At 45.9% G+C, this 14,159-nt stretch overlaps 1 protein-coding gene across 6 annotated transcripts in view; it reads right to left on the reverse strand.

The window, feature by feature from the left end:
• SLC4A10 (solute carrier family 4 member 10) overlaps positions 1 to 13,583 on the reverse strand; it is a 156,377-nt gene extending 142,794 nt beyond the window's left edge. For 3 of the 6 annotated variants that reach the window (XM_083406510.1, XM_083406506.1, XM_083406509.1), the window contains exon 1: positions 13,174 to 13,583. In XM_083406510.1, coding sequence (XP_083262636.1) covers positions 13,174 to 13,221 — 48 coding nt within the window. In that variant the 5' untranslated portion in view covers positions 13,222 to 13,583. The remainder of the gene's footprint in view (positions 1 to 13,173) is intronic. The other 3 variants (XM_083406513.1, XM_083406508.1, XM_083406511.1) reach the window with 2 other exon arrangements.
• Positions 13,584 to 14,159: the final 576 nt, after the last annotated feature.

The raw sequence follows: 14,159 nt of genomic DNA on the forward strand, positions 1-14,159 counted from the left end.
TGGTGCTGTCAGTGCAGTGCAAACACACTGGCAGAGCCAATCTGGCACTTCTACAATTATTATTCTGCTCTTCATGAATACAAATAAGAAGAAGGAAAATATCACATTAATATTCCAATTCTTCCACATTATAAATGGATCTTGCCAGAACAAAGTTGACTATATTTAATCACATTATCCTATACTGCATCTTCTATGTGTCTCCAACTGAAGAGTATAATTTAATTCGATCTTGTACCTTATTATTCCAACAAGGTAGACCATGATTATATTTGAGAATTATCAATATTATTACATGCTCAAAACCCTTTTCCAAACAGACAAATTTCAGCCAAAAATAATGGTTACTTATTTAATATCATATGACTAGGATGCCTTCCCCACTGAACATAAATCACTCTGAGGTCATTTCCTGGTCTTAAGAACTGAAATGATTAAAAAGACAAAAGCCACTTTGAAATACGACTTCTTTCTCCCTCTCCTTCCCTCTATCCCACCTCCCCCCAGCTGTTTCTAATTTTTTATTTCATTAGTCTAACTGAACAAAACAGGTATTCAAGAAAACTAAGCAGGAAGGTGGGGAAGGAGAATCAGATAACTGCAAAAAGAATCTGTAATTTATACCCAGATATACTGGATAAGTATTCAAATCAAAATGAAAATATGATCAAATTTGACTTGCATCGTGAAATTTCATACAGGGCATTCGTTCCTGTTATTTCTCTTGGTGAAGACTTGCGACGCTGCAGGTTCTTTTTACAGGAATTAATTCCAAATATTGTAAGCTCAGCAGCACCCTACTGTTGGCACATCACCAGCATATGAAGAGACTGAGGGCCTAGAGAAGCTTGTCTCTTTTTCTAATAAGCCTAAATCTGGGGATATTTAATTAAACTGATGGGCAGGAGAAGATTGAAAACAGACAAAGGAAGGTGCTGCTTCACCCAGTGCATAATAAATCGATGGAGGCTGCATGACGTTGTGACAGCAACTGCACCTACATCTTAGATGGCTTTCAAAGGTATTAGTGGCTAAAGTCATGATGGAAGACTCCCATGTTCAGAGGCTGGATGCCACTTACTAGCAACTGCAGGGGAACAACAGTAGCCATTGTGGCAAACTGGGTGCTGGACTGGGTGAGGCATTGATCTGATTCATATTATTATTAATGGTCAGAGAATATGGGAGTTGGAGTCCACCAACATCTGGAGGACACCACATTGGCCACCCTGCCTTATAAAACTACAAAACTGATCTGCCAGGGAGCTGCAACCTCTCCCAGAATAGGTCACACACCTAATTCCCAGACATGGGAACCACCCACCCACAGCATTTCCATCTTATCAGGATTCAGCTTCAGGTTATTGGCCCCCATCCAGTCCATCATTGCCTTCAGACACCTATCTTCACAGCTTCTCCTGATTCTGCATATCATTAGCATACTGATGAAATGATGCTCCAAATCCCTGGATGAAAGTTCCCAGCAGTTTCAGACAGGTGTTAAATAGCACAGAAGACAGAAGAGACCTTTGGAGCCTAGGGCGTGCTGATCAGAAGGTCGGTGGTTCAAATCCCCGCAACGGGGTGAGCTCCCGTTGCTCGGTCCCTGCTCATGTCAACCTAGCAGTTCGAAAGCACATCAAGTGCAAGTAGGTAGATAGGTACCACTCCGGCGGGAAGGTAAATGGCGTTTCCATGTGCTGCTCTGGTTCGCTAGAAGCGGCTTAGTCATGCTGGTTACATGACCTGGAAGTTGTACGCCGGCTCTCTTGGCCAATAAAGTGAGATGAGCGCTGCAACCCCAGAGTCAGCCACGACTGGACCTAATGGTCAGGGGTCCCTGTCCCTTTACCTTTACAGCACAAAAGCAATGCAGCAGAGCTACAATCTCCTAGTCCTATGTTCTGGCAGAGACCCTATGAGTCAGGGGTTAGCAAACTTTTTCAGTAGGGGGATGTGCCACTGTCCCTAAGACCATGTGGGGGGACGGACTATATTTTTGGGAGGGGGGAATGAACAAATTCCTATGCCCCACAAATAACCCAGAGATTTAAATAAAAGCACACATTCTACTCATGTAGAAACACCAGGCAGGCCCCACAAATAACCCAGAGATGCATTTTAAATAAAAGGGCACATTCTACTCATGTAAAAACATGCTGATTCCTGGACCGTCTGCAGACCGGATTTAGAAGGTGATTGGGACAGATCCGGCCCCCGGGCCTTAGGTTGCCTACCCATGCTATAAGTAGCACCCTCGACTCCCAACTCCTTGAGACACTCCAGAACAACACCACATTTGAACGCCAAGAGCCAGATGTTCTTGCCACATCTGTTAACTGCACAGCAAGAGATACTGGAGCATGATCCATATGTATCAAAGTATCAATATGACATGCTGATACGTATTGAAGTAGGGAAGAAGAAACCAAAAGTAATTGTAACAGAAAACAACCTTCATGTACTGATAAAAGAAAAGCCACATTCTGTTGGGTGTAACATATGCCAAACAACCGTCAATCCAAATTCAGACATATATGCCTTTAGCATTGACCTTACTGAAGACTGGATTTTATGGAAAGGAGTATCCCTGTTTAAAACTGGGTCAAGAATATCGTTATAATCTCTCTCAATTACCAGATGCTCATAAGTCATATCACACAATTATCTCAATCACTCTTGAAACAGAGTCCAAATTCGGACCATTAACATTCACTATAGCAGTTATCATATCCAAGGTCTTTGCCAACAAAATAAGGCATCACTCACCTGGAACAATTGCTGCTTGTAACACTACAAGAGGCGCATTTTATGCGTAACTATAGCCACACCTTTACACAGAAGCCAACTTGTAGAAGCCAAGGTTCCTTTGCCCACCCCAATAAATTATTTGAGGGGGACAGGCCTCCTCTAAGTTGATGGGCATTGCCATTCAAATAGTGAGTGCACCACGTCTTGTGGTCAATTATCTGGGGTGGGGTTTACTTGCCCCACCTCCAATATTTTATTCAGGTTGGCACTCTTGCACCCTTAGAATCATCAGCATAGACTACCTCTACTCAGTCTTCACAACGTGTATATTTTATCATCCATAAACAGATGTGCCTCTTGCCACATCAGCTTTGATATTTTTAAGTTTAGAAAGCACCTGTTTTCTTTAGTTACAAGAGCCCAAGCCCTTACAATTCCATGTACAGTGGTACCTCGGGTTAAGTACTTAATTCGTTCCGGAGGTCCCTTCTTAACCTGAAACTGTTCTTAACCTGAAGCACCACTTTAGCTAATGGGGCCTCCTGCTGCCGCCGCGCCAGCAGAGCACGATTTCTGTTCTCATCCTGAAGCAAAGTTCTTAACCTGAAGCACTATTTCTGGGTTAGCGGAGTCTGTAACCTGAAGCGTATGTAACCTGAAGCGTATGTAACCCGAGGTACCACTGTAATAAAATTTAACGCCATCGTATGTATGCATGTGGGGGGGGCAGTATCCTTAAATTTCCTTAAACCCAAGCATAAAACCCAGCTAACAAAAATCCACATAAATCATAACTTTAAAAAAAACTACCACCCAACCTATTTGTGGGTATGCTCAAAGGACACTTTTCCAGGCCTCCATATTGCAGTGCTGAAAACCACAACATCTTTGTAATACAAACATCTGGAGCAAAAACTCCATGCTGAACAAACAAGTACAACAAGTATGTTGTATATACTGATGGAACTTGATAAGGCTCTAAGAACCTGAAAGGCAAAAAGGAAAGCGGAGCGAAAACAAAATGGCTAAGAAAACAACAACCACTAAAACTTACAGCTCTAGATGATAGTACAACCCAACGGTCCCCCTCAGTGCTCTCCTCCCATTAGCCACCTGATTATACTTGCTAAAATGGTAGGAACACACCTGAACCCACATATAAGGCAATAAGCAACTATCTTACTTTTAAAAGACATCTGAAGCAGCCCCATTTAGGGAAGATTTTAATGTTTAATGCTGTATTGTGCTTTAATAGTCAGTTGGGAGCCGCCCAGAGTGGCTGGGGAAACCCAGCCAGATGGACAGGGTATAAATAATAAATTATTATCTATATTATTATTATACAGTGGTACCTCTGGATGCAAACGGGACCCGTTCCGGAACCCCATTCGCATCCTGAAGCGAACGCAGCCCGTGTCTGCACGTGTCGCAATTTGCCGCTTCCGCGCATGCGCATGATATCATTTTCAGTGTCTGCGCATGCGGCGATACCTGGAAGTAACACACTCCATTACTTCCAGGTCGCCGCGGAGCGTAAGCTGAAAACGCTCAACCTGAAGCACATTTAACTCGAAATATGACTGTATATATATATGTGTGTGTGTGTATATATATATGAAGGAGTGCCAAAACTTTTTTCAAAAAGGGCCAGCTTTGATGAAGTGAACATGTGCGAGGACCAACCGAAGTTGCTGAGCTTTTTTTAGGACTGAAGTTGTTGAGGTTTTTTCAGGGTTTTACCCCAGGGTTAAACCGGATTAGGCCCCAAAATGGACTTTGGGCATGCCTGATTTCCACAATAGCATTCCAGGATGAACACCAAAATAGAGACGTGTCTTTTTCTCAAGTACAAAAAGCAGGTAAGAATGTAAGGAAACAGCAATGAAAAAGTTTTGAGTTAAGGATGAGCTCTCAGTCAAAATTTCACTCCAGCTACACCATAGCAACAAAGGTAAGCTGTAGACACTTCAGATGTCTAAAATCCAGCAGAGACAGAGCAGAAGAAATTACTTGGGAACACTCAAATGTCTCACTGTGCACTTGTTGAGGCCAGCACTGGATTTATTCCAGGAAGATGTTTGTCAGGGTCTCCTGCCTTGTAAGATGAATGCTGTTGATTACCCACACAAAATGCAAGAAATTTTACAAAATAAATAATATTTTTCTCTCTCGGAAGTAGGTGTGTTCTGTGGAAGGTTTTCTGCTGGTGGGACATCTGTTTTGTGTAAGATATGGTGCTGTTGTCTTCCCTCGTTGAAGTTTCCCCTTCTCTCCAGAATGCTCTAGCAGAAACCCTGTAACCTCAAAATTTTCCCAATGAAGTGGGTCCCAGAGAAGGAGCTTACACACAATGAGCTCTCACACAATGAGAGCCAGTGTGGTGTAGTGGTTAAGAGCGGTAGTCACGTAATCTGGGTAACCGGGTTCGCGTCTCCGCTCCTCCACATGCAGCTGCTGGGTGACCTTGGGCCAGTCACACTTCTCTGAAGTCTCTCAGCCCCACTCACCTCACAGAGTGTTTGTTGTGGGGGAGGAAGGGAAAGGAGAATGTTAGCCGCTTTGAGACTCCTTAAAAGGGAGTGAAAGGCAGGATATCAAATCCAAACTCTTCTTCTTCTTCTTCTCTCTATATCCAGCTAGTAATCTTCCGGTAATGTTAGCGCCTCTCATAAAATATCCTCAACAAAGTGAACAGGCTGACTTTGCTCACTAATATTATCAGGGATGCCAGGGATTCTGAGATTGGATCTAAGGGGACGGCTTTCAAGTTCTCTTATTCTAACCCAGGGGTAGGCAACCTAAGGCCCAGGGGCCAGATGCAGCCCATTCGCCTTCTCAATCTGGCCCACGGACGGTCCGGGAATCAGCATATTTTTACATGAGTAGAATGTGTCCTTTTATTTAAAATGCATCTCTGGGTTATTTGTGGGGCATAGGAATTCATTCATATATATTTTTTCAAAATATAGTCCGGCCCACCACATGGTCTGAGGGACGGTGGACCGGCCCACAGCTGAAAAAGGTTGCTGACCCCTGTTCTAACCATCAGTGGCGTAGCGTGGGGGGTGCAGGGGGGGCCGGCCGCACCGGGCGCAACATCTGGGGGTTAGGGTTAGGGGGCGCAAATCCATGGGTTAGGGGGCGCAAATCCACGGGTTAGGGGGCGTAAATTACTTGCCTTGCCCCGGGTCCTGACAACCCACGCTACGCCACTGCTAACCATTATTTAGCCTAACAAAAATGTTAGGCTTTTGTAGTGCTGCCTTATGAGCTGCAGCGGTGTCCTCAAGTTAGATCTTCTGAGTTGAAGAGCAATTTTTTCAACAGAGTCTTGAAGCTGATCAACAGAGTCTTCAATAGACTCCTGTGGCTTTAATTGCTTTAAGAATCAACATAGCATTAGTATCTTTGTCAGCCTCCACTGCACCAGCTAGGGGAAGAGGCTGGTTCTGCAAATTCTTGGCAGATGCACTTCAAATTACAGGAGCTTCAGTCTTCCTGTTATTTCCCTTAGATGCCATAATATCACTAAGGGGGAATATGCTCTTCATAATTAGCGAGCGAAGGGGGAAACTGCTTGCAGCCCACTGGCTCACCTTGTGTAGTTTTTTTCTTTCCGCTGCAAGAGCATTTGATCCTCTAACAAGAAGCAATGCCCTGCCATTTTCTAGATGTTGTGTTCCTTCAAAAGAAATAGTTCTTCAAAGAGCTTTAAGATCTGTGTGACCAGACTCTCTAGTGCTGGAGTGCACATCTTGAGGACCTTGACTGCAGTTAACTATTTTATTTTATCCAAACAAGCCAGGCACAGAAATCACAGTTTGATCTTGGTTTATTTGGACAAATAATAGTTTAGAGCCAGCGTTCGAAACTCCCATTGTTCTAGGCGCGTTCTGCAACAAGGAATTTCATTAGCACGAGCAGTTTCTGAGCTCTGGATTGTTTGAAAAGGGGATTAAACAAATGAATGGACTATAAGAGAGCCAGTGTGGTGTAGTGGTTAAGAGCGGTAGTCTCGTAATCTGGGGAACCGGGTTCGCTTCTCCGCTCCTCCACATGCAGCTGCTGGGTGACCTTGGGCTAGTCACACTTCTCTGAAGTCTCTCAGCCCCACTCACCTCACAGAGTGTTTGTTGTGGGGGAGGAAGGGAAAGGAGAATGTTAGCCGCTTGGAGACTCCTTCGGGTAGTGATAAAGCTGGATATAAAATCCAAACTCTCTTCTTCATTGGGTCGCAATAAACTTTCACTTCCGCTGTCGATTTTATTTGTGATTATTAATTTTTTGATGCGATTTGGTTTGTTTAAAAGTTTTGTTATTAAATGTGATCAATTTGACTCCCTGGGACTCTTGAATGAAGGGACTCTTGAATGAATGATATATAAATATATCTCTGGAATCAAGAGAAAAAATTATCCTGAGTACCAGTTGCTGGGGGTTACAAGAAGGAGACGGCTACTGTCCTTATGTCCTGCTTGTGGTTTTTCCATAGGCCTCTGGTTGGTCACTGTGGGAACCTTCATTTGGGACTATATAGGTCTTTGAACTAATCCAGTATGGATCTTCTTAAGTCCCTAAGATGAAAGCAGGCAGGTACACAGGACAAGACATTTTCTTTCTTTTTTTACTTAGCCTCTGCAACTCTCTCTCTCTTGAAAAACTCCTTTTCGTCCCCTCTGCTCCTTGCCTTTCATCATCTCATGATCAGGGGGAAATTGATTCAAAATGGAATATGATATGACATTGCTTTGTAGGTAAGAGGGAAGAAAGAATCATGTGCCAGATTGTCTCTGTTTTGTTATGATGTGATACTTTGCTGATTTTGGATTTTTATGTATTTTGTTAGCTGCTTTGGATATTTATGTAACAAAAAAAGCAGAATACATGTTCATTAACATATTATTGAGTCCATATGTGTGTAAATTGGTGCAACCACAACTGCAAAAATATCTCATACACTGGGAACAAAAAATACCACAGATACATAAAATATGTAAGAAAATTTATAGGTATGTATGTACCTATCTGCTACCCGGTCAGCAATTTTATGTTTTCGAAAATTGTCTGGTCTGATTTAGATGTCATGTTAAACCATAGTTAAGACTATGGTTTAGCATAAACCAGCCACTCAAAAGTCCCAAAGTTTGTTCTTAATTGACAATGCATTACTTGGGGGGGGGGGGACAAACAAACCATAAGCCCGGATTTAAACTTAATGACTAATCAGCCTCTGCTTAGCTTCCTTTCTGATGCAGCAACAAGAGGAGTGTGGAAGGAGTGAAAGTGTGGACTTTTGAGCATCATCAGAAGAGCCACCTCACTGTTCACTCCAAACTCATCTTGTTTATGAAAGTGTTAAAAAGCACAGGTCCCAAAAACAACCCTCTGTAGAATGGTCCATTTATTCTTACTCTTTGTTTCCTGCAACTTAGCCCATTCAAGATTCACAAGAGGACCTTTCCTTGACTGCTAAGCTTACTCATGATCTCCAGAGGCTCTTAAAGGTAAAGGGACACCTGACCATTAGGTCCAGTCGTGGCCGACTCTGGGGTTGCTGCGCTCATCTCGCTTTATCAGCCGAGGGGGCTGGCGTACAGATTCCGGGTCATTCTGGCGAACCAGAGCAGCACACAGAAACGCCGTTTACCTTCCCGCTGGAGTGGTACCTATTTATCTACTTGCACTTTGATGTACTTTTGAACTGCTAGGTTGGCAGGAGCAGGGACCGAGCAACGGGAGCTCACCCCGTCGCGGGGATTCGAACCGCCGACCTTCTGATCGGCAAGTCCTAGGCTCTGTGGTTTAACCCACAGCGCCACCCGTGTCCCCCAGAGGTTCGTACGGCTTTGTAAAATTTAATTTGGACATATTTGCAATGAGATCATAGGCCCCAGCAGTCTTATTATATATTTATTTAGTATGTTGTACGTCCCGCCTCCCCTCCCCCCACTACAGGAGCGCAAGGCTGTGTATATGGTTCTCCCTCTCCTCAATTAATCCCCACTACCTGTGAGGTAGGTTAGGCTGAGAGGCAGTGACTGGCCCAAGGTCACCCAGTGAGTTTCATGACCCAGTAGGGTTTTAACCCTGGCTTTCCAGGTCCTAGTCTAGGGGTCAGCAAGCTTTTTCAGCCGTGGGCCGGTCCACCATCCCTCAGACCATGTGGTGGGCCAGACTATATTTGGGGGGGGGAATAATGAACAAATTCCTATGCCCCACAAATAACCCAGATATGAATTTTAAATAAAAGGGCACATTCTACTTATGTAAAAACACCAGGCAGGCCCCACTAACAACCTAGAGATGCCTTTTAAATAAAAGGGCACATTCTACTCATGTAAAACATGCTGATTCCCAGACCGTCCGCGGGCAAGATTGAGAAGGCGATTGGGCCGCATCCGGCCCCTGGGCCTTAGTTTGCCTACCCCTGTCCTAGTCTGACACTCTAACCACTGCACCACACTGGCTGTTAAAAGAAAGAAAGAAAGAAAGAAAGAAAGAAAGAAAGAAAGAAAGAAAGAAAACATCTTGCATTAAGGATTCTCCAAGCAAGCTACCTGCATGAGAGCACAATACTGACCATAGCGCAGCAACGGGTATTTTGAAACCTCCTTCCAGATATGCACAGCAAGCAAGTAAAACCTTATTCACTTGAAAGGGTTGCTATGGAGCTTTTGCCTGACAGGAAAAAGCCACAAAATGTTAATGGGTCATTTCAAGTAAAAATGTAAGGTGCGGGGATTAATACAGATCACCTCCAGCCAACTTGAGATAGTGGTGTGTCTATATCTGCTGGCTTGCCATTGTGGCGGGCAGGATATATTTTAAATTGAACAATGAAAGGCAAAACTTGTTTTTGTTGCCAACTGTCTGCATTCCATGAGGCAGCCAGAGGCAAAGGACTCCAACGCCTTCTTCTCCAGCGTGAACAGTAAAAGAGGCTTTAGCAGAGTTCTTGTCTTACGATGCAGCACACTCACTAAAGACACTAACTTCACTCCTTATGTACAAAGTGCAAGGCACTTTCACTTTAAGGGCCTTAAATCACTTAAAAGTTTGCACTGTTCACACTGAGGGGACGAGCAGCTTACAGACTCCTTTGCTTGTGGTCTTGGCTCACCTTGCTGAAAATGACTAACAACAAAGGGGATGTTCTGGGGATATGTTGGGAACCCGATGAAAACATCTCTGTGACCATCCTTAGTTCCCAGTTGTCTACCTCTAGCTGAGAATCATCATCCTAACCACTGCTTTTCATGAATTCTGGAGTGGATGTGAAAGGCCCAGGGATGCCAGCGTTCCCTTGTCATAGTTACTCCATTCTAGGATCAAAAAACCAATGTTTAGGAATTTACAAACTCATTCATGCCCTGAAAGCATGGAAACGTTAAGGCAACCCCCTTAACATTTGCACCATGTCCCAATGCCTATCCTATGACTGCTTGTGTTGTGCTTTTTTAGCCTCCCTGTACCCACAGGGAATACAGCGGGTGGCGCTGTGGGTAAAACCTCAGTGCCTAGGACTTGCCGATCACATGGTCGGTGGTTCGGGGTGCGCTCCCGTCGTTCGGTCCCAGCTCCTGCCCACCTAGCAGTTCGAAAGCACCCCTAAGTGCAAGTAGATAAATAGGTACCGCTTTATAGCGGGAAGGTAAACGGCGTTCTGTGTGCTGCGCTGGTGCTGGCTCGCCAGAGCAGCTTCGTCACGCTGGCCACGTGACCCGGAAGTGTCTCCGGACAGCGCTGGCCCCCGGCCTCTTAAGTGAGATGGGCGCACAACCCTAGAGTTGGACACGACTGGCCCGTACGGGCAGGGGTACCTTTACCTTTACCCACACATGTCATTGGTTTGTCAACTCCCAGGTTGGGAAATCTTTGCAAATCCTAGATATTTCTTTCATTCATTTAGAGGAGGGTCAATCTGTTGCTGAGGGTCAATCTGTTGCATGTTTACTCACAAATGGATGGCTTGCTTGCCTCCTCCTTTCTCTTGCTGACTTCATGGCCTCATGATGATGCCGGGACTTGCTCCAATCGCTTTTTAAGCCACCCACCCCCACCTCCACTGCCACCTCAGTCAAAGGGGGGAGTGTGGGCTCTAGAAGCTAACTTGTAAGGGAGCACAATATATAACTTCTGCATCCTGTGAATCAAGGATGGGGAAGCTGTGACCCTCCAGATGTTGGTTAGTTGCATGATGGGAGCTGCAGTACAACCACATCTGGAGAGCCACAGGTTCCCCGTCCCTGAAATAAGCAGCAAACACAGATGCTTTAACTTACAACTTTCATGTTTCACGGCATATGAACTCCTTTGTAAATGCCTCGATTTTTCTGTTACACTGGGGGGCTTTGATCCCTTGGCTGTCTAATTTTTTTAAAAGGAAATTCACTGAATTGCATCACCTCCTTGGGTGATGTTACTGTGCTGCCACTCTATAACTGTCAACATTCAGGCTGCACTTGAAAGTTTTAAAAGCACTTTGCATGCATTTATCTCGGTCCTGTACGGCAGGCCATTTTTACTACCATCCCCATGTTGTCTCTGGTTTTATCTCCTGGTTTGCCCGCTGGTTCAAACAGTGAGCACAGCAAACCATGTAATCTGTCACTGTTCTTCCCATATTGCCCCAAGGAAAAGTTAAGAGAAAGCTGCGATGGTGTGGCTTGGTGACAACTGTTGAATGTAGCCATCTGTTATCATCAAAGGCTGCAAATCAAGTTAATACAGCAGAGATCTCAAAACAGAGAGCGGGTCACTTGCGGAAGTAAGTCATTTGACTACAGTTGAAGTCTACATCATATGAAGTACATGGTCAAAGAATTAAACCTGTAGAAAACATCTGCACATCCTACAGATAGGGATATACAATAATTAATGTGAATTCTCTCTCCCTCTCTCTCACACACACTGACTCATCCACAGATGCAGTCACCCCCTTCCCTCTTCCACCTACTATCTTCCACAAGCCTTAGCAGCATGGCAGCAACCATTTTTCTTTAGGGAAGAGGGTCCATGCAGGAAACAACATCTTGCAGTGAGCATGTGTGAAATAACTTGCCCTTAAATAAATGTATGTAAGTAGTCTTTCACGTGAGAACTTTACCATCTGATATCTTTATTCAATATATAGCCCTTTCCCCCTATCAAATCATGAAGAGTAAGAAAGTGTAATACCCTTGCGTTTTCTAAAGAGAGAATTTAAACTGGGGGAAAGGAGAACTGAATGTGTTATGGGTGTGCAAAAGGAGTCAGAAAGATGGGTCTGCACTTTTAATGTTGTTGGATACCTTATAATCCTTACTCGTCTATGCCATTTTTCCATACTGTGGGGGTTAAATCATATTGATTTGATAATGTTCAGGTGTTATTACAGGAGACTTCCTCTCTAATTATACAGATACGCCTATGCCTATAGAAAAGGGACATAGCTCAATTTAAAGTTCTACAGAACTTATAAGAACGAAACCTTCACCCACAAGGGATGAGAGAGAGAAAGAGGCATCTTGTATGTATACAACAGAGGCAAGCAACCATCCCAACAGCTGCTCTGCTTGTGTGTCTGTATGTGTGACTGAGGGGAGCAGAAACTCATGAGCTAATCCATGTGTGGTGTGTGTGTGTGTGAGAGAGAGAGAGAGAGAGAGAGAGGAAAAGAGATGGAACCCCACTCCATGCAGGTGTGCAGGAGAGAGCCCCTCAACAGATGGCCTGTGCCTGAAAGAATCAAAACCCCAGCAGCAAACTCAACCTAAGATGTACACCTATGTGAAAGCAAGGGAACCCAGTCTTGGTGAGTGAGGGAACACCACACTGGCAATCTGTGTGGTGTGTGTGTGTGTGAGAGAGAGAGAGAGAGACTGAGAGAAGAAACCCAAGAGAAAGAGAGGAGAGGGAGAACACGCACACAGAAATTCTCTGAAGACTGCCTGTGTGCGCCCCTGCGCGTGCCTTGCAGGACTCTCATGAGGCAACCAGTGTGCCAGAGGCAGAGAATGAGAGACTCCTCATCACCACCGCTGTCTCCAACCTGTGCGCGAGAGCGAGAGCAGGGGGAACTGCCCACATCACAGGTGTGGGAGAGAGACAGCAGTCGTGGACTCGCCGCTTCCTTACAGGATGCAACCAACTCCTCGCCTTACCCGGCCAAAGGATGCCTCCCCCCCTCTCCGACCCTCTAGGCCTCCCTCTCCCCCTTCCCCTCTCTCCTCTTGGAAGGCAGCAAAGAGCATTGCGGGCGCAGCCTGGGCCCAGCGCGGGGTGTCCCCCCCCCTCCCCAGCCGTGGCGAGTAGAGGGCTCTCCAACTCCGCGTCGCCGGCCTGTAGAGCATCATCCACGCGCAGTTGCGACGACTGGCCTTTGCGGCACCGCCGTCCCCGCAACCCTCCCTCCATCGCCTTCCGCAATCCGCAGCTCCTTACCGTGGGCAGCAGCGGCTCCATTTGCGCCCCTTGGTCTTTAATCTCCATCTTCTGCGCTCTTGGGAACCGGCACCCCTCTCTCGCGCGCGCGCCCTCGCCGCCTCGCTCTCTCGCTCGCTCTCTGCAGTGGCGGCCGCGGCGGCGGCTGCTGCTGCTGCTGCTGCTGCTCTTTCCTTCGGCGTGTCTCTGGCACAACCAGAGGCAGCGCCGCTCGCTCGCCTCTCTCTGCTTAGTATTCGGATCAGGTAGCTCTGAAGCAGGAGGCAACCGCACGCCCCGACTCACCGGCGAGTCACATGGCTCCCACTCACACCCCGAGAGGCGGCGGCTGCCTCCAGGGCTGCCGGTGGGAACCCAGATTGCAGGGCGGAGAAAGGTAAAAAGTGGAGAGACCGCCTTCCGGGATCGTGGAGGTGGAGGAGTAGAGGAGGAGGAATTTCTCTTCCCCCACCCCGCCCAATTCAGCCCAAATCGATGACTATTATAGCAGCAGTTTTACACACACAATATTTGATGGGCATTGCCACTCACATGGTGTGGGGCACCCCATCATGTGATCAAATGGTGTGGGTGTTCCCTGTCATGGGAAGGGGGGATTACCTGCCACCCAAATATTTTATTCAAGTTGGCACCCCTGAAATTATTTATGGATTTGTGCATTTATAACCCACCTTGCTCTCAAGGGCAGACTTTGGCAATCTTTGGTAATATGGTGCACTGAGCGAGGCCAAACTTTGATGCCCTAAATGGACCTTCTCAATTTTAGATCTTTTCAGTTTTGCACCCCCCTAGCTTGGTGTCCTAAGTCCAGCACTGCTTCTCTCCATTTTGCTCAAGGGGGCGTACATGGTTCTCCCCCCCCCCCATCCCATTTAATTCCCCATAACAACCCTGTGAGGTAGGATGTGCTGAGAAGCAGTGACTGGCCCAAGGTCCTAGTCTGACACTCTAACCACTACACTGCACGACACATTGCATCCAGAAGG

The sequence above is a fragment of the Podarcis tiliguerta genome (genome assembly GCF_965153285.1).
Source record: "Podarcis tiliguerta genome assembly, chromosome: 1".
Classification (NCBI taxonomy): Eukaryota; Metazoa; Chordata; class Lepidosauria; order Squamata; family Lacertidae; genus Podarcis; species Podarcis tiliguerta.